General features: G+C 35.0%; 2 protein-coding genes across 3 annotated transcripts in view; one reads left to right on the top strand and one right to left on the bottom strand.

The window, feature by feature from the left end:
• The window catches only part of PDE3A (phosphodiesterase 3A), a 282,403-nt gene that overhangs the window by 182,146 nt on the left and 72,853 nt on the right, over positions 1-27,404 (bottom strand). The window lies entirely within an intron of this gene.
• LOC117028711 (60S ribosomal protein L31) lies at positions 23,981-24,430 on the top strand. The gene has a single exon (XM_033117596.1). It carries the CDS (start codon positions 23,996-23,998, stop codon positions 24,371-24,373), a length of 378 nt encoding a protein of 125 aa, XP_032973487.1. The 5' UTR covers positions 23,981-23,995; the 3' UTR covers positions 24,374-24,430.

The raw sequence follows: 27,404 nt of genomic DNA, 5'->3' as shown, positions 1-27,404 counted from the left end.
GATGTGGAAAGGGGAACCCAGAGGGAAGAGAGTATGATCCAACTCTACCTCCAGAAACTGGGATTTATGGAGCAAAAGCACAGACGAAAAAGGATTAATTTAGGCCAGTGGTTCTCCCTTTGACTGTATGTTAGACTCAGCTGGGAAGCTCTTTAAAAACACAACACCTTCATTCCCAATTTGGATGCCTTTTATTTCTTTCTCTTGCCTGATTGCTCTGGCAAGGACTTCCAACACTATGTTGAAAAGCAGAAGTGATAGAGGACAGCCCTGTCGTGTTCCTGAATGTAGAGCAAAGGGCTTGAGTTTTTTACCATTAATTATGAGATTAGCTGAGGGTTTGTCATATATGGCCTTTATTATGTTAAGGAATTTTCCTTCTATACCTATTTTATTAAGTATTTTCATCATAAATGGATGTTGTATCTTTTCAAATGCTTTTTCTGCATCAATTGATATAATCATATGATTTTTGCATCAATTGATATAATCATATGATTTTTGTCACTTTGCAGATGACATGATGCTATATACGGAAAACCCTGAAGACTCCACCAAAAAGCTATTAGACACAATCGACAAATACAGTAAAGTTGCTGGCTAAAAAATCAATGTACAGAAGTCCATTGCATTCCTATATACTAACAATGAAATCTCAGAAAAAGAAACACAAAAAAACAATTCCTTTTGCAATTGCAGCAAAAAGAATAAAATACCTAGGAATGAACTTAACCAAGGATGTGAAAGTCCTATATGCTGAAAACTATAAGACTTTTTTAAAAGAAATTGAAGCAGACACAAAGAAATGGAAAGACATTCCGTGCTCATGGATTGGAAGAATCAACATAGTTAAAATGGCCATATTACCCAAAGCAATATGCAGACTTAATGCAATCCCCATCAAAATCCCAATGGCATTTTTTAAAGAAATAGAACAAAAAAATCATCAGATTTGTTTGGAACTACAAAAGACCCCGAAGAGCCAAAGCAATCTTAAGAAAAAAAGAACAATACTGGACGTATTACACTCCCTGACTTTACCTTGTACTACAAGGCTACAATAATCAAAACAGCATGGTATTGGCAGAAAAACAGACACATAGACCAATGGAATAGAACTGAGAACCCAGAAATAAAAACCACATAAATATGGACAGACAATTTTTGACAAAGAAGCTAAAAACATACAATGGAGGAAAGACAGCCTCTTCAATAAATGGTGGTGGGAAAATTGGATAGCCACGTGCAAAAGAATGAAACTGGACTGCTATCTGTCACCATATACCAAAATTAATTCAAAATGGATCAAAGATTTAAGCATAAGACCTGACACAATAAACTGCATAGAAGAAAACATAGGTACTAAACTTATGGACCTTGGGTTCAAAGAGCATTTTATGAATTTGACTCCAAAGGCAATGGAAGTAAAAGCTAAAATAAACGAATGGGACTATATGAAACTTAAAAGCTTCTGCACAGCAAAAGTAACCGTCGACAAAATAAAGAGGCAAACAACTGAATGGGAGAAGATTTTTGCAAACAGTGCCTCCGATAAGGGCTAATATCCAAAATATACAAGGAACTCATGAAACTCAACAACAAAAAAACAAACAGCCCAATTGAAAAATGGGCAGACGACCTGAAGAGACATTTCTCCAAAGAGGACATACAAATGGCAAATAGACATATGAAAAAATGCTCAACATCACTAATCATCTGAGAAATGCAAATAAAAACCACAATGAGATACCACCTCACCCCAATCAGAATGGCTATCATCAACAAGACAAATAGTAACAAGTGTTGGAGAGGCTGTGGAGAAAAAGGAACCCTCATACACTGTTGGTGGGAATGCAGACTGGTGCAGCCATTACGGAAGGCAGTGTGGAGGTTCCTCAAAAAATTACGAATAGAATTACCATATGACCCAGCAATCCCTCTCATGGGTATCTACCCAAAAAATCTGAAAACATTTATACATAAAGACACATGTGCTCCAATGTTCATTGCAGCTTTGTTTACGGTGGCCAAGACATGGAAACAACCAAAATGTCCTTCGATAGATGAATGAATAAAGAAGTTGTGGTATATATACACAATGGAATACTATTTGGTGGTAAGAAAAGATGATATAGGAACATTTGTGACAACATGGATGGATCTTGAGAGTATAATGCGAAGCAAAATAAGTCAGACAGAAAAAGCAGAGAACCATATGATTTCACTGATATGTAGTATATAAACCAAAAACAACAAAAGAACAAGACAAACAAATGAGAAACAAAAACTCATAGACACAGACAATAGTTTAGTGGTTACCAGAGGGTAAGGGGGGTGGGGGGTGGGAGATGAGAGTAAAGGGGGATCAAATATATGGTGATGGAAGGAGAACTGACTCTGGGTGGTGAACACACAGTGTAATTTATAGATGATGTAATACAGAATTGTACACCTGAAATCTATGTAATTTTACTAAAAATTGTCACCCCAATAAATTAAAAAAAAAAATTAAAAAAAAAAAAATCACAACCCCTTGACCTTACACTGGATTTAACTGCTGGTGGGGGCCGGAAGGACCTTGCCTTAGTCATATTTAAAAGCTCCAAACGAGATTTTAATGTCCAGGCAGGCCTGAAAACCACTTGTAAGCAAATTAAAAATTAGATTGTTCTCTACCCTAAACGTACACTACATAGAGTACACTACATGGAGATATTGAAGAGTTCAAATGTTCGATTGCTTTCTAGATCCGTGGACTTAATTTCCAGGATAAGGCCTGGTAATCTGTATGTATTACTCAGCTCAGGCTGCCATAGAAAAATACCATAGACTGGGTGGCCTAAACAACAGAAATGCATCTCTCTCAGTTCTGGAGACTAAAAATCCAAGATCAAGGTGCCAGCACGATCAGTTTCTGGTGAGAACTGTTTCCTTGGGTTGCACAGGGCCACTTTATCGCTGTGGCCACACATGGTGGGCAAGGGCCGAGCTCCCTGACGTCTCCTCTAGCAAGGGCACTAAATCCCATCATGAGGACTCTACCCTCATCTAACCCTAATCACCACCCAAAGCCCCCTCTCCAAATACCATCACTCTGGGGGTTAGGGCTTAAACATAGGAATTTGGGGGTACACAATTCGGTCCATAGGACTCATTTTAGAAGTTTCAGAATTATCGTGATACTCAACCTGGCCTCTACTTGCATATTCCAAAATCGGAGATCATTATTTAATTTAAGGAGAAAGGAGAATCTCTCTACCACTTCCACACTCACATTCCTAAACTGTTCCCCACTCCTGCTACAAATACTTTAAGTGGCAAATGGCACTATTTCACTTTTTCGTATGGCAGAACAGTATTCCATTGTGTATATATACCACAACTTCTTTATCCATTCATCTATCGAAGGACACTTTGGTTGTTTCCATGTCTTAGCTACCGTAAATAAAGCTGCAAAGGACATTGGAGCACATGTATCTTTACGGAAAATTTTTTCAGGGTTTTTTTTGGGAAATACCCAGGAGAGGGATTCCAGACAATAATTTAGTGGTTACCAGAGGGTAAAGGGGAGAGGGTTGGTAGATGAGGGTAAACGGGATCAAATATATGGTGATGGAAGGAGAACTGACTCTGGGTGGTGAACACACAATGTGATATATAGATGATGTATTACAGAATTGTACACTTGAAACCTATGTAATTTTACTCACCATTGTCACCCCAATAAACTTTAAAAAATATACTTTAAGTGAAAAAACATTGTAAATTATAAAATACTTTCATATATATGTATATGTATGCACATATATAGTTATCTAGCTATTGATAATTTAGGTTGTGAATTATTTGAGCTAATAATTATTAGCTATTTAATAATTTGAGCTTCATAATCAAATGGTTCTAGGTTTATCCCCTAGTAACAGTGGTTCTACTTGAAACCAGAAAAGGCTCCTGGGACACCACCCCTTCCTAAATATCTGACAGCTCAGACATCATCAATTCTTACTTCCTTCTTTCCCACTGAGCTGACATATAGCCTTAGAGACCTTCTTCACACTGCTTTCCAACTCAAGAAGAACACTCAAGATCAAACATATTTTCCATCACTACATTAAATACTCCCACTTTATGCCATGAAGTCCATCAACAAATTTATTTATCTCATTATGCAAAGCTTAAATATATATATGTACATGTATACATATATACACACACACGTACATATAAATATATGTATATATACATAGTGTATATGTACATACATATATGTGTACATGTATGCATATATATATATACTTTTTAAACACTACTCTAAAAGTTAAGAAAAATAATAGATGATACCGAATGATTGCTGCTAAACAAGTCAGAAAAAACTATGAGTTTTGTTCATACATATAGCAGATATAGAAAACATGAAAGATATTAATTTTTTTCCAGCTTTACTGAGATATAATTGACACATAACATTGTGAAAGTACAAGATATACAACATGTTGATTTGATATATGTATATATTGTGAAATGATTACCACAGTAGCGTTCATTAATGTTGACATTACCTTACATAATTATCACATTTTTGTAGTGAGGACATTTAAGTTCTACTCTCTTTGTAACTTTCAAGTATACAATGCAGTATTATTAACTATAATCACCATGCTGTGCATTACATCTCTAGAACTTACTCACTTTATTACTGGAACTTTGTACCGTTTGGTCAACATCTCCCAATTTCCCCCACTCCCCAGGCCCTACTAGCAACCACCATCCTACTCTCTGTTTCTATGAGTTTGACTTTTTTAATAATAGATACCACATATAAGTGATATCATATAATTTTGTCTTTATCTATATTTCACTTGGCATAATGTCCTCAAATTCCATCCAAGTTGTTGCAAATGGCAGGATTTCCTTTTTTCTCATGGCTGAATAATATTCCACTGTATATATGTACATCTTCTTTATACATTTATCCATGCATAAACATGTAGGCTGTTTATATATCTTGGATTTCATGAATAATTCTGCAATGAACACAGGACTGCATATATCATTTCCAGATCCTGATTTAATTTCCTTTAGATATATTCCCAGAAGTAGAATTGCGGGATCATACAGTAGTTCTATTTATTATTTTGAGGACCTCTTTATGCTTTCCTTAGTGGCTGCACCAGTTTACATTCCCACCAACAGTACACAAGGGTTCCCTTTATCCACATCCTTACCAATACTTGTTAGTTCTTTTCCTTTTGATGATAGCCATCCTAGCAAGTATGAATTGGTATCTCATTGTGGTTTTAATTTGCATTTTCCTCATGATTAATGATGAGAATACTTTCATGTATCTATTCACCATTTGGATGCCTTCTTTGGAAAAATGCCTACTCAGTTCCTCTGCTCATTTTTTAATTTTATTGTTTGTTTGTTTTTGCTATTGAGTTGTATGACTTCTTTACACATTTTTTATATATCCCCTTATCAGATATATGATTTCCAAATATTTTCTCCCGTTCCGTAGGTTGACTTTTCATTTTCTTGACAGTTTCTTTAGCTGTGCAGAAACTTTTTAGTTTAATGCAGTCCTAATTTTTTTTCAGTTTTGCTTTTGTTTGTTGTGCTTTTATTGTCATATCCAAAAAATTTTTGCCAAGAAAAAGAGATTAAATTTAAGATATGATTTCCAAGAAGAGGTAGGGATGGAATCAAATTTAGAAAAAAAGACACAATTTTCCAAAGTCATTTTTGGCAGAGAATATTCATTTAGAGTTCCCTAAAAGTCCATAAAAAAAGAACAGCTGTCCCATGGGAATATCTATTTTGTCTGCCTTCATTCTCCACAATGACATTTAACTTCAGAATTTAGGCATTATTTACAATTACAGTACTGTTAAACTGTGTTAAATCATTTACTCTGTTTTTATTTCCTAAATAACGATTTCCCTACCTCTCCCACATAGTATTTCAGATGTTATCAAAAATAGTTGTTGTGCTTAAAACTATTATGGTTCTCTAGACCTTATTCAGGATGTAATATCTTCTTAGAGCATATATAAGCACCTGTGTTTATTAAAAGGAAATTTTAGGTGTTTTTAAACTGAAAAATTTCCTGAATAATTAGGGTCACTCACATAGCATTTGAATTAACTTATCAAACTCCGAAAGGGGCAATCAGTTCCTGCAGATGTATATACCTTAGGAAAGCGACTGTGAAGACAATAGGAAAGACTGATTGGGGGTAGGTGAGAGGCTAGAAACAGTAGAGCAAGCCCAGCTAGGTGGGAAATGCTTGAGATGGGCTATGGAGGCAGGAACAGAGAAGAGTTGATAGATATAAAACTGACAGGATGTTACAACACAGTAAAACTGAGTAATGAAGCCCAAAGGGCAGGCAAAAACGGACCTTGGATGTTGCACTCAGGTAACTAGAAGGATACTGACTGTTGGGGTAGCCAGAAAAATCTGAGAATTTCAGTCACTCCAGGCTTAAAAAATAGCTTTTGGAAGCCTTTCTCAGTTAAACACAAACATATGTCTCAAAAATCTGCAAAAAGAAAAAAAAAGGGGGGGGGAATGGTGTGAAGTGATATCTGCCTTCTGATACGTTATGATTAATGATTTTCGAGCCTACCATCACTGGGTTTTCAAATGCAGAGAAGTGCCTGTGAGCTCCAAGTCTTTGGACTCCACTTCCCAATTCAGTGTGGAATGGTGAGGTCTCAAATAAATAGACCATGTTGGTGATATAGGTACTTACGGACGAAGTGGCAGCCTCATAGTGTTTATAATAAGCTATTTAATGTTACCTCTCCCCCAGGGTCATTTAACAAAATAATTATTGCCAGTAAAGATGTTGGAAACTTTGACAGGGTACTCCGTGGTTCTTCCATCCTTTGTACAGAGAAGTCCTACAATATTCAGTTACAGTGCTTACCAATCCACCACTAACATGCAGTGAACAAGCACTTCTTAAGTACTCGTTTCTAATTCCTCTCAACAGTAGTTAGGTTAAAAGTCATAACAACAACAACAGTGAAATAATTCTCTTAAGTCTGGCATGTCCGAAGCTACGTAACGGGTGGAAGTGGAAGTACAAGGTGAGATTATCAGTGTAACCTGAAACAGTAGGCAGACTTTGCTGTCAGTGTAACTTGAGTTGCCTCTTGCACCTTTACACAGATATGTAAATATGAACTTACTAGGTTTCTGATGCCATGCCAGGCAATTTATCTTTTTTATTTAATTTTGACAATCAATCTTATAGGTCCATATTATCAGAACAATTTTACAGATGACAAAATAAGATCCAGAGAAATGAAATAACTAGCCCCAGACCACAGGCTAGTACAGAACTCAGTCATTTGCCTTTTGAATTTCCAGACAAAAGGTTAATGATAATAAGCAACTGATACAAATGCAAATTATATAATATGCAAAATGTTATTAAAACGAAAGAAAGCAAGATTCTGAGACAGCTCAGAGTATAGACGGGAATACTCAGAAATTAATTACAAATAAAAAATAAATACTACAAATTAATTTATAAACAGAGTTCTGTCATAGTTGAACAATGTTGCTATTTTAAAACTTAAACAATATAATTTACTTTACTTGAGCTTAAGGGACAAAAATCACAAAGCTGGCTACAAAAGGCAGACTTGCTATTAATTTAAATGCGTGTTTAAAGAAATGTTCTTATCCGTTGAACAACATTCCACTGTTTAATTAGCTAAAATATTCAGATTAAAGTGGATATCCTAACAATGCATTAGAAATACACTCCAAACCCTAGTAAAAGATGCCAGAAGATGCATTTTCAATGCTTTTAAGAAAGTATCACATACTTAGAAAAAGTAAATAAAAAAGAGAGCTTTTTAAAAATTCTCTCTTATATAAACAGAGTAATAATTCATTTTTATAAAGCATTTAATGCTGAAACATCTAGATCTATGGGGTATTGGAAAGAGTATCAAACAGGAACATAGGAAATCATTATACAAAGCTTTGGAGCCTGGGTGTCCTCCCCTAGTTAAAGAAAAAAAAAAAAAAGGTTGGGCTAAATTATCTTTATAATTCATTTCAGAATTAAAGGTTCCTAGATATACAAACAAAAGAGTGGAATTATCACAAATCTCCTTTCTTTTAACTTCTTCCTTAAAGAATCTCTTCTAGAGATTTCACATATTTATAATCTATCATTTTAATCAAATCTAACTGCTATTTCTCAAATCAGAATTTACTAAAGGATGAAACAAGCAATAACTTAGAATTTATGTTTAACAGTTGTCTTCTTTTACTCCCAATTAGATAAAAATCGAGTACACTTATTAAAATAACACATTGGTCAAGTAGTTCACAATGGAAAAAAAAAAAAAAAAAAAAAAACTTTGGCATATTTAACAAAGGCTGCCCACCCAACAATGAGAAAAACAAAGAGGTCTCCAAAAAGCTAATGAAATTTGTGCTTATTTCTGCAAATTTTGAACTCAACTTTGGAGTTCAAAAGACAACTTATTTTTTGCCTTCATAAGCACAGGATGGGAAATATACACTTAAGACCTCATTCTACCATTCAAATTAAAAATCAATGATGGAGAAAGGCAGGTCCCTTTAGTAACTGGAGTAGGTGGTGACTGTTAAGGAGAAGAAAGAGGAAGAAATAGTTTATCCTCAAATTCAAATTTTATCTGTCAGGCACAGAGCCACGATCAGGTAATTGTTAATAGATTAAGTGATTTCTATATTTAGATTGGATTTGTCTATAGTATCAACTACACAGAAACAGAGCTAGAAACACAAAAATAGACAAAATGGCGCCACTCACTATAAGACATTTTAAAATAATGTACTAGTCATAATTTAGCCTTAAAATAATTTTTTTAAAGCTACACTGAAAGTAAAAATGAAAATAAAACATTCAAATTCAGAGTATTACTCATGGCCCTTCACCTAGTTCACATTATCTCATTATCATCACCTAAATAGAACTCAGTGCACCTTTGTTGGATGAGTCACCAACTGGCACATTCTCATTTCTTCCACCACCTTTCAACTTATTGAAACACATGAGAACTATTGCTTCCCATTCAGCAAAAATTCTTAATTATTAGAGCATTTTTTGCTTGATATGCTTTATGAAATTTAAATTTTTAAAAACCCTAATTTGTTTGTATCACCAAAATAGTTTCATTCACATATCGTAACTGTCCGTACAAAGTGTTTGTGCTTCACAGAAGCATTCTGTTTCTGCACTTGATTTCCAAGAGTTTGGCTGTCAGGAATTGGAATGGGAACGATTTCCATGTTGCATAACACAGTTCAGTGTACTGGACAAAGGGTGGGGCCTCTGGACTCCCCGTGATTATTTGGATGGATCTCTAGGGAACATGCTTTTCAAGAGGCAGAAGAGAGAAAAATAAATGGGCCAGAGGGTCAGGTTTTAACCTGCTGACTTAATTCATTGGCTTTTAACACTCAGCAATGGCCTTTACACAACTTCCAGTTAAAAAAGTTTCTTATTGATCAAGGGAAATCTAAGATGAGTAATATTTTTGGCACCTACTTATATTATTTATAATACTTTCTTCCTCTGGAATATTCTTTTAAATATAGTCTTTCAAGTTCTAAGAAGTAGGAAGCATTTGTCCTATTTGCTTCCCCCATTTTATCCATCTCCAGGACTTTCAACTTTTATATTTTCTATTTTATTCAGAACTTAGTACTATTTTAAAAATTATAAATAAAAGAACATGTAAGTGCTTGGAGAGTCAGTATAAAGGGAATCACATCAGATTCTCTTTATACTATCTGATTTGTAGGCATGTGTTGCGCTACAAGTTAACATGAACTAACATAAAGGATACTCTCTTCTTGAAACACATATATGGTAGAAATGGAAAATAACATACTAACGAAGAGAAGAAACTGTGTAGAACAACCTCTGATTTCACTACTTTTATCTTCAGAAAGGAAGATTTGATGAGCTAAGAAAAACACCCAGAATTTTTATAAGTTATTTGTAACTTCACATTCCTAAAAAAGTAAAAATAAAAAGGTATAATGCACCTAAAAAACAGAAATAAAAAGTTATACACACAGAGCTTATATGTTATGGCTGAGCTTCTAATTTCATTTTAGGATTTTTTAGTTTTCTCATATTATTAACAGCTTTTCAATTCGGAATACTAAGATTTGCTCAGTGATAACAATTGAGCATGGTATTTAATAGTTTCATAACATGATAAGAGTGTTTCCCCTAAAATATTTGATTTTCTCTGTGTAAGATCATTTTTAATGGTAGTTAGTCAGATATATCTGGAAAGCTTTGGATAAACCATGTCAAAGACCAGAACTCATTCGTACATGAGAAACTCATGTCTGTAACCATATGTCTTGTTTCATTCAACATTACATTAGATCAGCCATTTATAATCCTGCAGTCAGTCTTCAAGAAGAAAGACAATTTGCATCACATACTATCCTGCTAATAATTAGGATCTATAAAAAACAAATGGCCTTTTAAAGTAATTATGATTCAACCCATGGTAAAACATCTTACCATTATGAACATCCAGAATAAAATCTTACATATATATACATAGTGTATCTCCTGGGCCTGCAGAATTACACTGCCAATATAATGAAGTACAGAAGGAAAAAAGATTAATGAAAATTAGCTTATTAATAGACCAAATGATGACATTTTCAATATTATACTTAGAGATTTAAAAAGCAAAACCTGAAAAAATATTCAGGTTTTGGTTTAGCATTTGGCATTGGATCTTGTTAGGGAAATACATTGCTTTTTGAGTATTTATATCTCCACTGAAGGGGGTATATTTGTGAATTTACTGAAATACTATTTAAAATATCACAGACCCACTTCCATGAATTATTATGCAACTACATTTGTGTATGTTTAATATAATGGTGATAAGGCCAATAACAATTCTCATCATTTCACCATAATTAATACAGGGCACAATTTTAGGAGAGTTACTCCAAGAACAGAGCCATCTAGTGGCAAATGGAGAACGATGATCATGACATCACATTACCAGTGAACGTAAAAGCATGAGTAACTATCATCATAAACAACATAAACGAGGCAAAAACAAATTTAAAATGGTTCTATTCTACAGAAAAACAAAAAGAAATTAAGTGAAAAACCCAGCTATAAAAAATGTATATATTCTTTACATAATACAGTCTTCATTTTATAAAATCAAAAAAGACTAAAACAAGAACTACACTGACGCGCTCACACATACACAATACACACAGACACAAGACGGAAAGAATTATGCGAGACTATTAAGTGTTCAGGCCTGGGTAGTGGGATTAAGTGTGACATTGTGTCCCCTTCCTGATGCTTTTCTCAGTAGGTACATTATTACTTTTATAATTAGAAAACATAATATTTCAAAACACTGTGGGTGACTACTGAAACACATGTAAAACACAAAAACAAGAGTAAAGGCAGTAATCTTTCAGAATATGTTTCCCATTCTCTAATTCTGCATCTTTGTAGAACTAGAAGTTGTGTGCTGTTATATAAATGCACTACTACCTCCATATATTTATCATAGGCTTAGCTGATTCTTCATCTTGGGATAAATTACAATATGCTTAGGTATAAGGCATGTGGCATTAAAATAAGATTTTATCAAGTAACAGATAAATATAATATTTATGTGTTTTCAAAATACATATAAATTACTTACCAACATACTTAATGCTGCAAATAACACACTGAGATAGAAACGGAAAACATAATTATTTGCGCTTTACAAATAAAGAAATGGAGACTTAGAGAGATCACATATCTATCTCCAGTTCTGATACTGATAAGCTAAAAGTCTTCCGAATCATAGTTTGTTGCTCTTTATAGCAAGAATTTTGATGCTTGAAACTTAAATTACCTATAAAATATTTTCATATTTATCCTTAAAAGTTCTGATTGAAAGTAACGGCAACTCTTCTTATTCTTACTTTTAGATGGACATCCACAACGTACTATAGTTGAAAAAATTTATCTTTCTTATAACCAGAGTACAGATTTTACTCTCCTAAAGTATGTTGATATTTTACGAGAGCTCTTTAAATGAATACTGAATTGGAAGAAAGCTTGAAGTAAATATTGAACTAATATAAATTGCGAATAAAAGGAAATTTTGTATATTGAAGATAACATTTTAAAAATATAACCAAATCACACTGAAATTAGTTATGAACCAAACAAATCAGAATGTTGTATAAGGTAACCCTGAGGGGAAGGATACAATTCTGATAAAAGACATAATCCTCACCCCAATCTTAACAAAAAACAAAATAGTTTAATTTTTAATCTTACCAATATTCAAAATTGATTTGGAAATTCTAGGGTTAAGTACTTGTCAAAGATAATAATATTTTTAGTATATTTCTACCAAAAATTACAAGTTATAGCTGAGATACAGGATGGATAATAACCCTTGTTTGTACTGATATAAACTATAAGTAGCGTAGAGAAATGCAGCAGGGATGCGGCGAAAAATGTACTTCATCTCTCTTCCTGTCTTTAGTATTCCTTTTATTCCTATTCTAATTGGTATTTATAAAATTTTCTATCTATATTTTGATATATCATACTAGAGATAAATAATAAATTATTTTTGGAAGACAGGACATTGTAAACTTGTCAAGTGGCATTTTGACATGTATCTGACTTTTGTTCATTTGGTAAACCAGCCGGTCAAAATTCGTTAAAATTTGCTATGAGGTTATTTTAGCAGGAATTGTGGTTTTAAAAAATTAGAATCAATAATCATTATCATCCCTTTTTATTACTGGGTTAAGTTCCAAATTTAATATAGATTACTTAGGGAAGAAAGTAAATAAAAGTTATTTTTTAATGTAACTTTTCAAGATAAGTCTATCCTTCCATGTTTTGTATCTTTACGTAAAAGAAATTAAAAAGAAGGAAAAGATGGAAGTAAATTATTATACATTACTGTTTCCAAAATTTAAGTTATTCACATAGCAATCACCTTCATGATTCTACCATATTAAGGACCAACCACCACAATATAGCATACTTACGGTGAAATTTTTTTATTTTTGAAATTTTATTATTGAAATAATTATTATTTTTATTGAATTTGTTTTTTAAAAGTTTATATCTCTACTTAAATGGAAACTTAGTAACACATACATAAGTAGAAAGTTACCATAAAATTAAATTCAGTGAGAAACAATGAAATGTCCTGCCATTACATTCTAGCAAAATACTATTTCCGGACAAACTGACACCAAGGCCTGCAAGCTCTTTGTTACAAAGGGAGAGAAGGAAGGAAGTATTAGAGAGATGCTAAAGGCATACTAGCACCAAACTGAGATCTGCTCCCTTTCTTTAATCAAAAATATTAAAAGAAGAATTGAAATCCAATTTATTAAATATATATTATCTACGAGCATTTCTTGTTTCACCTAAAATAATCTTTTATAATAACACTGATATGGACACTACATTTCCAGAACTACTGCAGTAGATTCTACTAGGTATTCGTTACTTAAATACAAAATTAAAGTCATATTTTATCAAGAATGTAATTCTAAAAACAGAATTACATTCATCTATGATCTGAGTGACTGAGACAGGGAGCAGTGAGCAAACAAAGAAAAAAAGGGTGTGGGGCGGCTGAGAAACACCTCTGATATCATCAACTCCCATGTCCCTACTTAAACTGATGAACAAGTCGGTCTTTGAAATAATTGGACCAAAGCCATCTTTTCAAGTAGCAAATGTTTTAAACACATAGTCCTGAGAAGACCTCAAAAATTATTTTCCATATTGATAAACTAGCATCGTCTTTGTTCTGACAATCATTTATGTGAATTCTAACATAACATAAACATTTTTCATGTTACTTCGAAAGTTTAGAGATCTCTCTTATTTATGAGGATTTAATTTTTTTTCCTCTATGAGTATCCTTCTTATAAACTATGTATGAGTGTATGAGATGCTTCAGAGAAGTTGATATATCTTTCTTTTTCAGCATCCCATTTTTATCAACCATTCACTTCCTAGCAATATCATGCTTTAATAAATTATTCTGCCAAATAGAGGCACTGGTTAAACATTTGAAGGTGGAAGGAAGCAAAAGTTATCTTCTTCTCTTTTTAGCATAGACAACAGCAGCAGAGGGCTCCTGAGAACCACTGCAAGTGACTGTGGCACCTAGCCTCGCAGTTTCAGAAATATGGGCAGTATTGGCTCCTGGGAGACTTCTCAGTGCATCAGTGCTGCTCCAACAATGGCAGCCCAAACAGCAGCCCCTCCCTCCAGCAACTCAGCATCAAATGCACTTTCCTGGCCTCCAGCCCTGGGTGGTAACAGATTTTTGATTTGGAGGCCGAAACTTTTTCTCCCTTTGGCACCTCCAGTCCTTTTATTCTCTTAGCAATTAATTTCCTGCATTCAATCTCTTGCATATATTAAAGTGGGTTCTGACTTTCTGAACAGGCACTGCTGATACGCAATAAAGCCAATATAACTCCAAAATATTTTCTCTTCCTAGCATTACTGGCATTAAATTGGAAAGTTTTGACATATGTATTTGGGGTTATTGCCTCAAAATCTTTGAAAAATATGTATACACACATGTATATATGAATACACACAAACACACACTCAATATAAATATGAAGAAGGGACTCTAAAATGTTAAACAATCTCTTGATGCTCTTGATGGTCAAATTATACAAGATTTTTTCTTTATGCAACATACTACTTTCCTAATTAGAAAACATATTAAAACGTACACAAATGTTAAAACATAGAAATTATGGTAATAACTTCAAACATGTCTTTAAATTTTTGCTCATAAATACCTTTTAGTGTATTTCTACCTTTGAAACTTCCTAACAGGATATTTTGTCTGTAACAAGGTGTAACGGAAGGAACACGGTGTTTGGGGTCAGACAGATTGCACCACTGTCTCAGTTTAAACACTTCTTAATTACATAAGGTTGATAAAAGTCTAACTCACAAGATTGCTGAGAATTTTACATGAAACCATGTGTGTTACGTGCCACTGAGTCAGCTCTGACTCCTGGCAACCCTATGACTGAGTAATATCCACAATGTCCTGTCCTCGACAGCCCTGCTCAGCCCCTGTACACTCATGTCTATGGCTTCTGTTATGAATCCAATCCATCTCATATTTGGTCTTCCTCTTTTCCTGCTCCCTTCTATTTTTCCCAGCATTAGTGTACATATGCTAAAAATGGGGTACCCTTATACTTTCCATCTATTTCTTTTCTTTTGTTTAAATAGAAACTTGATATATAGTCCAAGTCATAAAATCACCAAAAAAAATGTTTATTGTAAAAATTGTGAGAATTACAAAGAAACATTAAATAGAAAAAACCTCCATCTGACAACAAAGTACTGCCAACATTTGACATATTTTCTTCACCCTTATAACTATGTACGTTTATTTACATATTTTTATTCTATTACATACTCATTATTTTTAAAAATCCACCCTTTTTCCTTTCTTAAAGTATTAACATAAATATTTTTCAATCACTCCATGAAACACTGTAAAAACCATGCAATTGGACATATAATATATAGTAGGATACATTTTGCTGACCTCAAAGGCTGCATTCATGCAAAAGATGGGCAGCATCCTAACTTCTGTCCTTGCTTTTTATTGCAAGAGCTTTATTTATGTTTCTAAATATTAGGAACGACAGCTTGTCTTCCTAATTACTTTCAGACAATTATAGCGAAGCTGGAGGATTGACTATGAGTTTCATTCCAGTTCTATCTTCCTTCCAGTAAGTGAAAACTCCTCCAAGATTCAGTCAATAGATAGAATGTTAATAGCAGTTTTCCTGCATAAATCATTTCCAGGGTTTCTAACAGCACATTAGTAGGAAAGTGGGGGAGAAGGATACCGTCCAGATGCCAATTGTAAACTATAACCCAGTTCACTCTTAATCCTATACAAAAAGATTTTGCCAATATTATTACATATTCATTCCAAAAGAGGTGTTTGGAAGTTAATATTTATACAAATGGATGAAATGTAGTATAAAGAGTACCATTCAAAAAAATGGAAACAGTGGAAACAAATTCAGTGCAACATCAAACAGACACGGAGATGGCAGGAGAAATCTCCTCCACATGTGAGGTAACCAATAGAAGGGCTGTTAGGAAACATTAATCACCGTGAAACAAAGTTACAACGTCACCAGACACTGCCCTTCATACTTTTGCGATAGCACAGCTAACTACTTTATAAATAATATATGTATCCATGGGAAGATGAGATACACAGAAAGATGAAAATTCACTAGTAGACTAAAGTATCCGAGTTCCTGAAATGCAGATGACAGAATATTTGGAATTACTTGTGAAGAAAAAGATGTCAAGGATCATACTTGCTGGTTGCTAAAGTTAATATCTAATGGAATCACCAAAATAATCATAATATAACTATATAAATAAAGAACACTGAGAAAACTTGTAGAGAAAATAACCTCAAGATGCAGCAATTTGCGGGAAATGAATAACTTTTCTAAAAGACAATTTATATTTCATGTTTATTAGTTTAATCAGGGCATAGTTTAGAAGTGTTTTTTTTTTTAAATTTTACATCATTGCCATAAAACAACTAAGAGAAAATTAATTATATCACAAGTTATTTTTTAACAGATACAATGACTCAGATAAGACAATGTTCTAACTTCTAACCTGCTAAAAGTCGATTAATCCTTATAATACCTTTGAATAGAGACATTATACCCTTTTCTACCAATTGAGTTGAGAGTTTATGAAACCAGGATTCCATTCTGGATCTTCCATGTAGATATCATAGAGGACAATATTATATAATAATTTATATAAATATTTATATAGAATTATGCTTATATTTAATATATGTATACAATAAAATATACATGAATTAAGGTGTGTGTATACATTCTTGACATGTGTGTCGTATGTATGCACATATGTACATACACAAATTCATACATATATAAATACATACCCTTAATTCACGTACACCAATTTTATCCAAGTGAAATACTCCAAATATAATACTATTGGGAGTCATGTAAATCTAGGAAAAATAGAATATTTTTCCTAGATTCTTTTTATCATATCAGCAAAAATAGAATCTTTTTATCATATTAGGAGGGGATTTCCTTCTCCACCAAGTCCATTTCCAGAATGTGCTTGGGATTTTATTTTTATGTGAATTTCCAGGTTGGAAATAGATGCATCCCTGGAAATGAAGTGATTGATTAGATTTGTATAAAAGAGGATTAAAAGGATGTCCTGGGAAGGAGGCTTTGTCATAACTCAGGCAAAGGGAGGGCAAGGTAAAAATTAAGCTGAATTGACAAAAGCACTTCCATGTGTAGTCAGAGAGAGAGAGAGACAGAGAGAGAGACAGAGAGAGAGGCAGAGAAAAAAAAGAGAAAGAGCAGGTACTCAGCTAGAACACTCATCCAAAAGCTTAAGTCCTTTTCTTAATTCTGGTGGGCAAAGCTACAGCCTTCCTTATTTTTATCTGAGACTAAGTATCGCTCCACGTAGTGGAGCAAGGAAACAATAAAAGGAATATTAAATTTTCATATTAATAAACAGAAATAACTGAATCACTGGTTTTTCAACTACAATGCAATGTTGGGCAACTCGACCCATGGGCACACATATGCCTAATTGGACTGTCAGAAAAATTTTTGGTAAGAACTCTTTATTATCAATATAGCAAGAGTATTGTCCTGAATTTGTCATGTTTCTAATGCTCCAACTGCAACCTCTTATTTATAAATTAGTATAGCTTTATGGCTATTGATTTAGGTTTTGTGGGGTTTGGTTCACCCTACAGCACAGAGAGATGCATGTTTTCATCAACATTTTGGAAATATAATTTTCTAAGAAGTCAAGGTATAGATATGGTGAAATATGGTTCAAAGGTGAGATATTCATATTTGTCTTATTAACTCCTCCTCCTTGTTTGTATACTATCTCTTCTTTGGTTTGTACACTGTCTCTTCTCTTCTTTGGATATATTTACATGAGCAAACACACTGCTAGAGAACATATTACCAAATTCAGTATTTTAAAATTCTACCTGCTCCGTATTTTAGTAAACTTAAGTTACAGGACTCTCCCCTCACTAAGCAAAATTTTAAGGGGCAGCACATAGTGAATGCCTCCAATTTTCTGTGTTCTGAAACATGACTCCCTCTCTGTCTGCGGAAGGTGCTGTGATGGGCATAATCACTTCCCATGGGAACTTACAGTTTGTCGAGATGTTCTGGACATCATTGTTAAAATGGGCAGTTAATTTTTAGATAACCCATCATTTTTGGTATTTTCCTTCATGTATTTTTCATCACAGAAAAAATATCATCTTTTGTAGTCAAGTGCCAAGTCCTTTATCATTGAGTCCCTAAAGTGTGTTCAGGCGGATTTGAAGGGTATTATGTGAATGGATTTCATATTCTACTTTCTCTTTCACCTTTTCCCAACATTTTTTAACATTTTAAATTCCTGACCTTTATGCCACAAAAGAAACAGGAGAGCAACAACCAATAAGATGTTAACCTATATGTTTATAATTAGAAAGGCTTTCAATTTTAGCATAAACTCACAAAATGACAGGAATTTACTGAAAAGCGGCTTATCATTTCTTAGAAAAGGTTGAGTGCCATAACACACAAAAGGCTTACTCAGGCATTCTTTCATCTTCATTTGTTTAGCAAGCATCTGTTATATGCCTACTATATGCCAGGGATTCTGTTGCAAGCACTGTTCTTAGCAGTAAACAACACAAACAAAGTTCTCCTCTTAAAGAACTTGCATTCTAATTGGAGCCAAAAGAAAATAAAAAAGTGCCTAACAAGTCACGTGGTAATACAATGCAGAAAAATAGAGTAATGAGGTTTAGTGTGTATGAACTGCTTAAAATAAAGGAATCTGAGGCAGATCCCATTAGTAAGGAAAGAAGGAGCAGAGACTGCAAAGAAATAAGAGAATAAGCCATGAGGGTATTGAAAAGAAATACATTCCAGGCAGAGGAAACAAAGTGCAAAACCTTGAGACACGGACATACTCAGCAGGTTCAAACAAAGAGCAATGAGCTAATGTGACTAGAGGAGAAATGGGGCAAGTGTTAGAGAAGATGAGGTCAAAGATATAGCAGAAGACAGGTCATAGCTGAGCTCACTGGTTGTATTAAGAATGTTGGATTTTATTCTGAATGAGAAGTAGAGCAATCACAAGATTGCAGAGGAATGACATGATCTAACTCACCTTTCAAAAGATTCATTCCGTTGCTGTGTGATGAATAAAGTACAAGGAGGCAAGAGTGGAGACAGGAATATTTTAGAAGGTTACTGCACTATAAGCAACAGATGAAGGTGACCGAGACCAGGATGGTAACTGGAGGTGGCAAGCAGCAGTGAGACTAGATATATTTTGAAGTTGGGTGGAATAAGATTTGCAGCTAGATCAAATGTTGATGTAAGAGTAATAGAGCTGGGAAGGGTGACTCCAGAATAGGTGTCCTTAGTAACTGAAGAAGTATAATAGGATAATAAATGTGGCAACAGAATATGATCTCTATTTATATTCAAAACAAAGGCAAAAAAGTATCTAACATTTTACATGCTTTCCTCTCTGGCCTCTTTAACCCAAAACGTGAACTTTTTAATTTTACTTAATTCTTAAAGACTGACAAATCATGATTCTCTTTCCATAGTTTTTATTGCCTATTTACATAAGCAAAGAAATAGAGATGATAGATAGACAGACAGACAAAATCTCTATAGATATAGATAATCTATATCTGTGTGTCACAGATCTGGAAAATAATCCATAAGCCTGCCACCCAACTTCCATGAGGCAAGTTTTTAAATCCCTTGCACCTACTGATTCAAGCCAGTGAAGTGGACAGGCATTAAATAACATAGCACTCCGGCATTTTTTGCAAAGTGTCTGAAGACAAAGGCTGTCAACTCTTTACAATCTTATCAAGATAGCATCAAGGAAAGCAGACAGTCCACAACACTATGAGATGGAATAGCAGTGTCTTTGGCAGGCGAATAAGGTGTGTCTCACCCTTCTAGGAGTCCCATCCCATAATCAAGGTAAACTGGTGAAAGCTGCCCAAGGAGTGTAAGAGTCGGAGGTCATACAGTATCAGAGGTCTGGCATGTTTCCCTTCCCCATGTTTGCTGTCTATAGCTGATGCCTGTCATTAAATAAAAGCCAAACAATCCTCAGCCCATGATCAGAGGGTGGCTTTTCTACAATCTCTGGCAGCACTTGCCCAGGTGAGTTCTGCAGATCACTACATACATCAGATGCTCTAACACTAAAAAAGACTCTCTGATGAAATAACTATAAGAAATGTTCTTATAGTCTTCCTGTAGATATTTATAATGCTCCTTCATTAAAGGTTTTGCCAAGTCATATGGTAATCAAACCATTAATTGCTTAACTAGTATTTCCAAACTTATTTTACCCAGAGGCCTAGAAAACAAGAACTTTAATTAGAACAAAAAAAAAAAGAGGATGTATGTTTAGAAACACACTGCAAAAGAAAATTGTCAAATTTGGTGAATGATTTAATGAATGGATGAGGGAGAGGCAGATCCTAAAGATGACTTCAATTCTAATACTGATGATGAGGAAATGGAGGAACTTACATATTAAAACAATTGACGTTTAGGTTTAAGAATTTATTTTGATTCAATTATACTCACAGGCATTGATTGAGTCCTAGGTTCCATACCCTAAAACAGGTACCAAGAACAAGAATAATTAACGAGATAGAGACCATAACTTGCCTTTGCATCACTTCATCTCGGTGAGCCATTACAACTCAGCATGAGAACAAGTCTGATAAGCACAGAAGAGAGCCATGATTCGGAAGCACTTAATACTCACCTTGAGTTTGGGAATGTGGGAAGCATTCCAAGAGGAAGTCACATCTAAGCTGAGATTTAAAGGAGTAGTGTATGTTAATCAGGTGATAAGAGAGAGAAGATTGTTCAGACACAAGAACAAGGCCAACTCTGCAGGTGAATGTCTCAGTGAGTCGACTCAGAGCAATTTAACGAAAAGAAATTTAATATGTGTGAGTGTGGCATATAAGATGACAGGATGAAACACAAGTTAACTAAACAACTGTCTGTTACGTGCAGCTGCTAATGTGTTATAGGCACAAATATTCCTAAATCAATATAAAATTTGGCTATCTCCAAAAAAAGTCCAGCACTCTCGTCTTATACATAAGAAAATTCCTCTAGGATCATATCTCAACATAATAAAGGCCATATATGATAAACCCACAGTTAACATCATACTCAATAGGGAAAAGCTAAAACCATTCCCCTTAAGATCATGAACAAGGCAAGGTTGCCCACTTTCTCCACTTCTATTCAACATAGTGTTGGAAGTTCTAGCTACAGCAATCAGACAAGAAAAGTAAAAATAAAAGGCACACAAATCGGTAAGGAGGAAGTAAAATTGTCATTATATGCAGATGACATGATACTATATAGAGAACCCTAAAGACTCCACCAAGAAACTATTAGAGCTGATAGGTGAATTTGCTAAAGTAGCAGGATACAAAATGAATATTCAGAAATCAGTTGCATTTGTATATACCAATAATAAAACATCAGAAGGAGAAATTAAAAAAACAATCCCATTTACAATTGCTTCAAAGACTATAAAATACCTGGGAATAAATTTAACCAAAGAAATAAAAGATCTGTACTCAGAAAATTGTAAGACACTAAAGAAAGAAATGAAAGAAGATGCAAATAGATGGAAACACATACCATGTTCATGGATAGGAAGAATTAATATAGTTAAAATGTCCATACTGCCTAAGGCAATATACATATTCAACGCAATTCCTATCAAACTACCAACGATGTTTTTCACAGAAATAGAACATATAATCCTAAAATTTATATGGGATCATAAAAGACCCTGGATAGCCTCAGCAATCTTGAGAAATAAGAACAAAGTGGGAGGTATAACGATACCTGACATCAAATTATACTACAAGCCTACAGTAATCAAAACAGCATGGTACTGGCATAAAAACAGACACATCTATCAACGGAACAGAATAGAAAGTCCAGAAATAAATCCATGCCTATACAGCCATTTAATCTACAACAATGGAAGCAAGAATGTACAGTGGGGTAAAGACAGTCTATTCAATAAATGGTGCTGGGAAACCTGGACAGACACATGCAAAAAAATGAAGCTGGACCACGTCCTTACACCATATACAAAAATAAATTCAAAATGGCTTAAAGACTTAAATGTAAAATCTGAAACCATAAAATTCCTAGAAGAAAATATAGGAAGAAATTTCACAGACATTATCCGGAGTAAGATTTTTACTGATATATCCCCTCATGCAAGGGAAGTAAGAGAAAAAATAAACATGTGGGATTATATCAAACCAAAAAGGTTTTTCACAGCAAAGGAAACCATCAATAAAACAAAAAGGGATCCTACTGAATGGGAAGAGATATTTGCCAATGATACATCTGATAAGGGGTTAATATCACAAATTTATAAAAACTCACTCAACTCAACTCCAAAAAACAAACAACCCAATTAAAAAATGGGCAGAGGACATGAAGAGACATTTTTCTAAAAAGAACATACAGATGGCAAACAGACATCAACCTCACTAATCATTAGAGAAATGCAAATAAAAATCACAATGAGATACTACCTCACTCCACTCAAAATGGCTATCATCAATAAATCAAGAAACAACAAGAGTTGGCGTGGATGTGGAGAAAAGGGAACCCTTGTGCACTGTTGGTGGGATTGCGGATTGGTGCAGCCACTATGGAAAACAGTATGGAGGTATCTCAAAAGTCTGAAAATGGAACTACTTTATGATCCAGCAATTCCACTCCTAGGTCTCTATCTGGAGAAATCCAAACTCTAATTCAAAAATCTTTATGCACTCCTATGTTTATTGCAGCACTATACACAATAGCTAAGACATGGAAACAACCAAAATGCCCATCGGTAGACGACTGGATTAAGAAACTGTGGTACATTTATACAATGGAGTATTACGCAGCCATAAAGAAAAAAGAAATCTTACCATTTGCAACAACACGGATGGACCTAAAGAACATTATGTTAAGTGAAATAAGTCAGACAGAGAAAGACAAATACCATATGATCTCACTTATATGTGGAATCTAAAGAAAAGAATAAGTGAATGAACTAATCAGAAAGTTTTGGAGACAAAGAGGAAAAACTGAGGGTTACTAGATGGGCGGGGGGGTGGGGGTAAAGGGGAAAGTGAGGGGATTAGAAAACAGTCAGTAACTACAAGGTGGCCATGGGGTTTTGAAAATTAATTTGGGGAATGTAATCAATAATGTTGCAAAGATTTTGTAGAGTATCTGATGGACACTTGTCTCCTTAGGGAGACCACCTCAGGGATGATGTAGATGCCTGATCACAGCGCTGTACACCTGAAGCTGAAGCTGAACAATAATGAATGTGAACTACAAGTTTACGTATGTGTGTGTGTGTATGTATATGTATATACTTACAAGAAGCGGAGTACAGCATTAGGAATAGAGACAGTGGAAATGTAACGGCTCTGTGCGATGTCAGAGGGGTAGTGGATGGGGGGTTGACACAGTGTGAGGGATATAAAAGGTAAACGTCTAAGTATTATTTTGTCTTGTGCACCTGAAACTAGTAAAAAATAGGTAACTAATACAAATAGCAAGAACAAAATCTTCCTAAGTGAATGCATGTACAAACCAGGCCTTGAGGAGGTGATCTTAATTACCAGTAGAGACTCAAAAGCTTAAATATATATATATCTATATAGATATAGATGTAGATAAATATAGACTTTAAAGGTAAGCTTTAAATATTAGGATATCAAAACATACAAAAATGGGCTTCCAACTTGGGCCCGGCAGGATGGCTCCCGCAAAGAAGGGTGGCGAGAAAAAGAAGGGCCGTTCTGCCATCAACGAGGTAGTGACCAGAGAATACACCATCAACATTCACAAACGCATCCATGGAGTGGGTTTCAAGAAGCGGGCCCCACGGGCACTCAAAGAGATCCGGAAATTTGCCATGAAGGAGATGGGAACACCAGATGTGCGCATTGACACCAGACTCAACAAAGCTGTCTGGGCCAAAGGAATAAGGAATGTCCCATACCGCATCCGAGTGCGGTTGTCCAGGAAGCGTAATGAGGATGAAGACTCACCAAATAAGCTCTATACATTGGTTACCTACGTACCTGTCACCACTTTCAAAAATCTGCAGACAGTTAATGTGGATGAGAACTAACTGCTGGTCGTCAAATAAAGTTACAAAACTGCCTTTGAAAAAAAAAAAAAAAAAAAACATACAAAAATGGGAAAGAATTATAGTTTGCAGGCAACAGTAATATGTAAAATATAAAAAGATATCATAACCAAACAGGTTTCTAGTGAATTCAAGCATATTAACTTTAATTATGTCAATAACTCTAAGTAAGGAAGAAAATAACAAAAACCAAAAAAAAAAAAAAAAAATTCCTCTAAACACCAGGAAGTCACGTAATGTGGTGAAATTAAAAGAGAGAAATGACTCCCCTTTTCGTTTGAGATCTGTTGACATTCAAAAAAGTCACTGGCCCTTTCGTCCAGAAAAAACAAAAAAAAAAAAAAAAAAAAAAAGATAACTAGAGGTAATTATACACCTCTGAAGAGGATTTAGGAGAGCTGTTACTAACCTGAGGTCTGAAACTTTCCTGGACTGGAAGTTTGAACCACGTTCTTAAATACCTTAAATATCTACAACCTTTTTCAAGTGATCAAGGTGTACTTTCAAATACCAGAACTTTTGCTGACATACTTGCAGGGATTTAAAAGTACATACTTGATTTAAACACAAGCTTTGTAAAACTGAAATATCTTTCTGCAGGTAACTGGGCTTTTCCCCTGTTCATTCTTCATACTCTGACTCAGCTTGAGTTAAAAACTATTCACTGCTTTGAATATGTTCTCATACAAAGTTACAAGGCACAGTTCTCACACACCCAAGTAAACACTCTTTGTTTAGCACCAGCATGTAGTTCTGCTACATTTCTTACCCGCTAGCAAGACCTGATCAGCTCAAACTTTTGACATGCATCTTCCTTTGAAATAAAAGTATATTTGATGTATTCATCAAAATATGAGCACATGCCTGCCGTGAACCTACAGTCTATGTTACACATCACTCTTCTAAAGATCATACCTCTCCTCTCAGAGGTCACATCTTGGTCAGAATCAAGTCCAAAGGCCTCAACATGGTCTGCACAGGTCCTCTGTGGTATGTCCCACTGCTTCTTCTCTGACCTCTTGCCATACCACTTTCACCTTTGCTCCCCTGCTGTGCCCTCACCTGTGAAATTTACATTTGCCATTTTCTCTGCTTAAAACGTATACCCCAAGACATGCACATGGCTTGCTCTCCTGAAAAAAGCAGACGTCCCGTGATCAATTGGAACATCCTTAGCCAACCTACATCTAATAACATACAAGTTCCATACCCACCTATTGATAACACTCAGCCTGCTTCATTTTTCTTCACAGCATTTATTCCACCTGAAATATTATCTATTAGAATGAAACTTAAAGTGAACAGGAGATTTATCCACCTGCTAACTGGTATTCCAAATGCTTAAACTAGTCTGGCACATAGTCGGTACTCAGAGAGAAATGATGGTCTCTAAAAAGTTTTGACAGACCAAGAAGGAAACAAGGCGATGAATAAGTTGGAGTCCAGGACAGAAACTCAAAAGACTACAACGACACAGCCTCTGCTACTGACCAACCTTGTTCCCTGATTTACTCCAATGTGTGATTAGCTCTGGCAATTAACTCTCTTGGGAAGAGCTGAACTGAAAATCACAAGCAACGTGAAGAGGCTGGAGGAGAGCAGAGAATAATGTTCCTTCCTCGCCCCATCTCAATACACTCAACACGGTAGGTACACTGTTTCTCAGTAGGCACTGAATAATAAATGAATGCCAGGAAGCATGACCATTTTTATTTTACTGGAGAGGAAGGAGGAAAAAGCAGACGACATTTGCTCATGAATTGAGCTTATATGATTGGACAAAGGGAAAAGGCAGACAGTTGTAGTTGGAGAAGCAGGCTCTTCAAATTCTCACACGATGCAAGTTCCTCCTTCAAATTCTCACAGAATAAAAAAAAAATCCTTCAAATTCTCACAAAATACATATTCCTCCTTCAAGTTCTCATAAAATATAAATTCTTCGTTATGCTTTGGATGAGAAAGGCTTCATTTCAGGCATGTGGGGGAGAAAGGGTGGAGGGAAAAATGCTCAGATGATGCTATTTTTAAGCTATTTGGTAAGAATGGCTATTTTTCCCTCTGATATTCTTGAACCACCCAAATGTCATGTTTCCACGCACTGCTGTCTGGATGCTATCAAAGGCACTGCTTTGAGGTGAGAGAAGGGGTCACATGCTCATCTTCTCACATGCTGCTACTGCTGCTGATTTTTTTAAAAGCTTTGTGACCTAGAAAGGAGATGTACGGTATGAATGATGCACGGACTGCAGAGAGCATAGGGCGTCATCCGTCTATTTATACCTCCAGGAAGGAAAAAATGAGTACAGGGCAATGACTCTATACTCCATGGACGGGGTATGCAAAGCTCATCTAGAAGAAACAATAAACACAGCAAGGGAACCATTTTTGTCATTAGTGAGAAATAAAAGGTGAGGCCATATTTCCATTTTCCTTGGTCTTTCCAAAATCCTGTTTGCTTTTAAAACATTTCAAGTTAGCCCCAATGTTTCCCACTACTGTGTAAAGCATTCTGAGTCTGAGTTAAAGACAACGCCACCCACATTTTTAAAACTGGCTGCATTCCATATGTGCATACGTACTCACATTTGGCTATAATCTGCAGCCACTTGGGCATGCTATAAATTTGGGGGGTTACAGTTCTTAAGGCTTAACAAAGTATTTGGAAAAGCCTTACAGACACTTGTGTGACTTAACTCAGAAAAAGGAGGAAAATGAGAAGATTTACATGGATTTGCACAATATGGTAGAAAACATTTTTTCCCCCCAAGGTGTGTAGTCAGCTTCTCTTAAATGGTGACATATTTCCAGGACAAAGCAGGAGAAAGCAGCCAGGTAGAGCTGTTAACACTTATTCCTGCATCGCTGCAGAATTTAATGCAGGTCTTTACCTCTAGACTTCTACTTGTTTCAACTATAAGCAGTGTAGTGTGGGGCTCAATAGAAATGATGTTGTGAAACTGACCCATTTTGCTCTTTTGTCACTCATGTGTTTGTGTGATTTCTGCCAACTTGA

Source organism: Rhinolophus ferrumequinum, chromosome 10 (genome assembly GCF_004115265.2).
Source record: "Rhinolophus ferrumequinum isolate MPI-CBG mRhiFer1 chromosome 10, mRhiFer1_v1.p, whole genome shotgun sequence".
Lineage (NCBI taxonomy): Eukaryota > Metazoa > Chordata > Mammalia > Chiroptera > Rhinolophidae > Rhinolophus > Rhinolophus ferrumequinum.
The sequence above is the reverse complement of the archived record's forward strand: the minus strand, read 5'-3'. Positions and strand labels throughout refer to the sequence as shown.

Bases quoted from the DNA above. Each gene is read 5' to 3' on its own strand.
- LOC117028711 (XM_033117596.1), top strand. From the start codon at position 23,996: ATGGCTCCCGCAAAGAAGGGTGGCGAGAAAAAGAAGGGCCGTTCTGCC.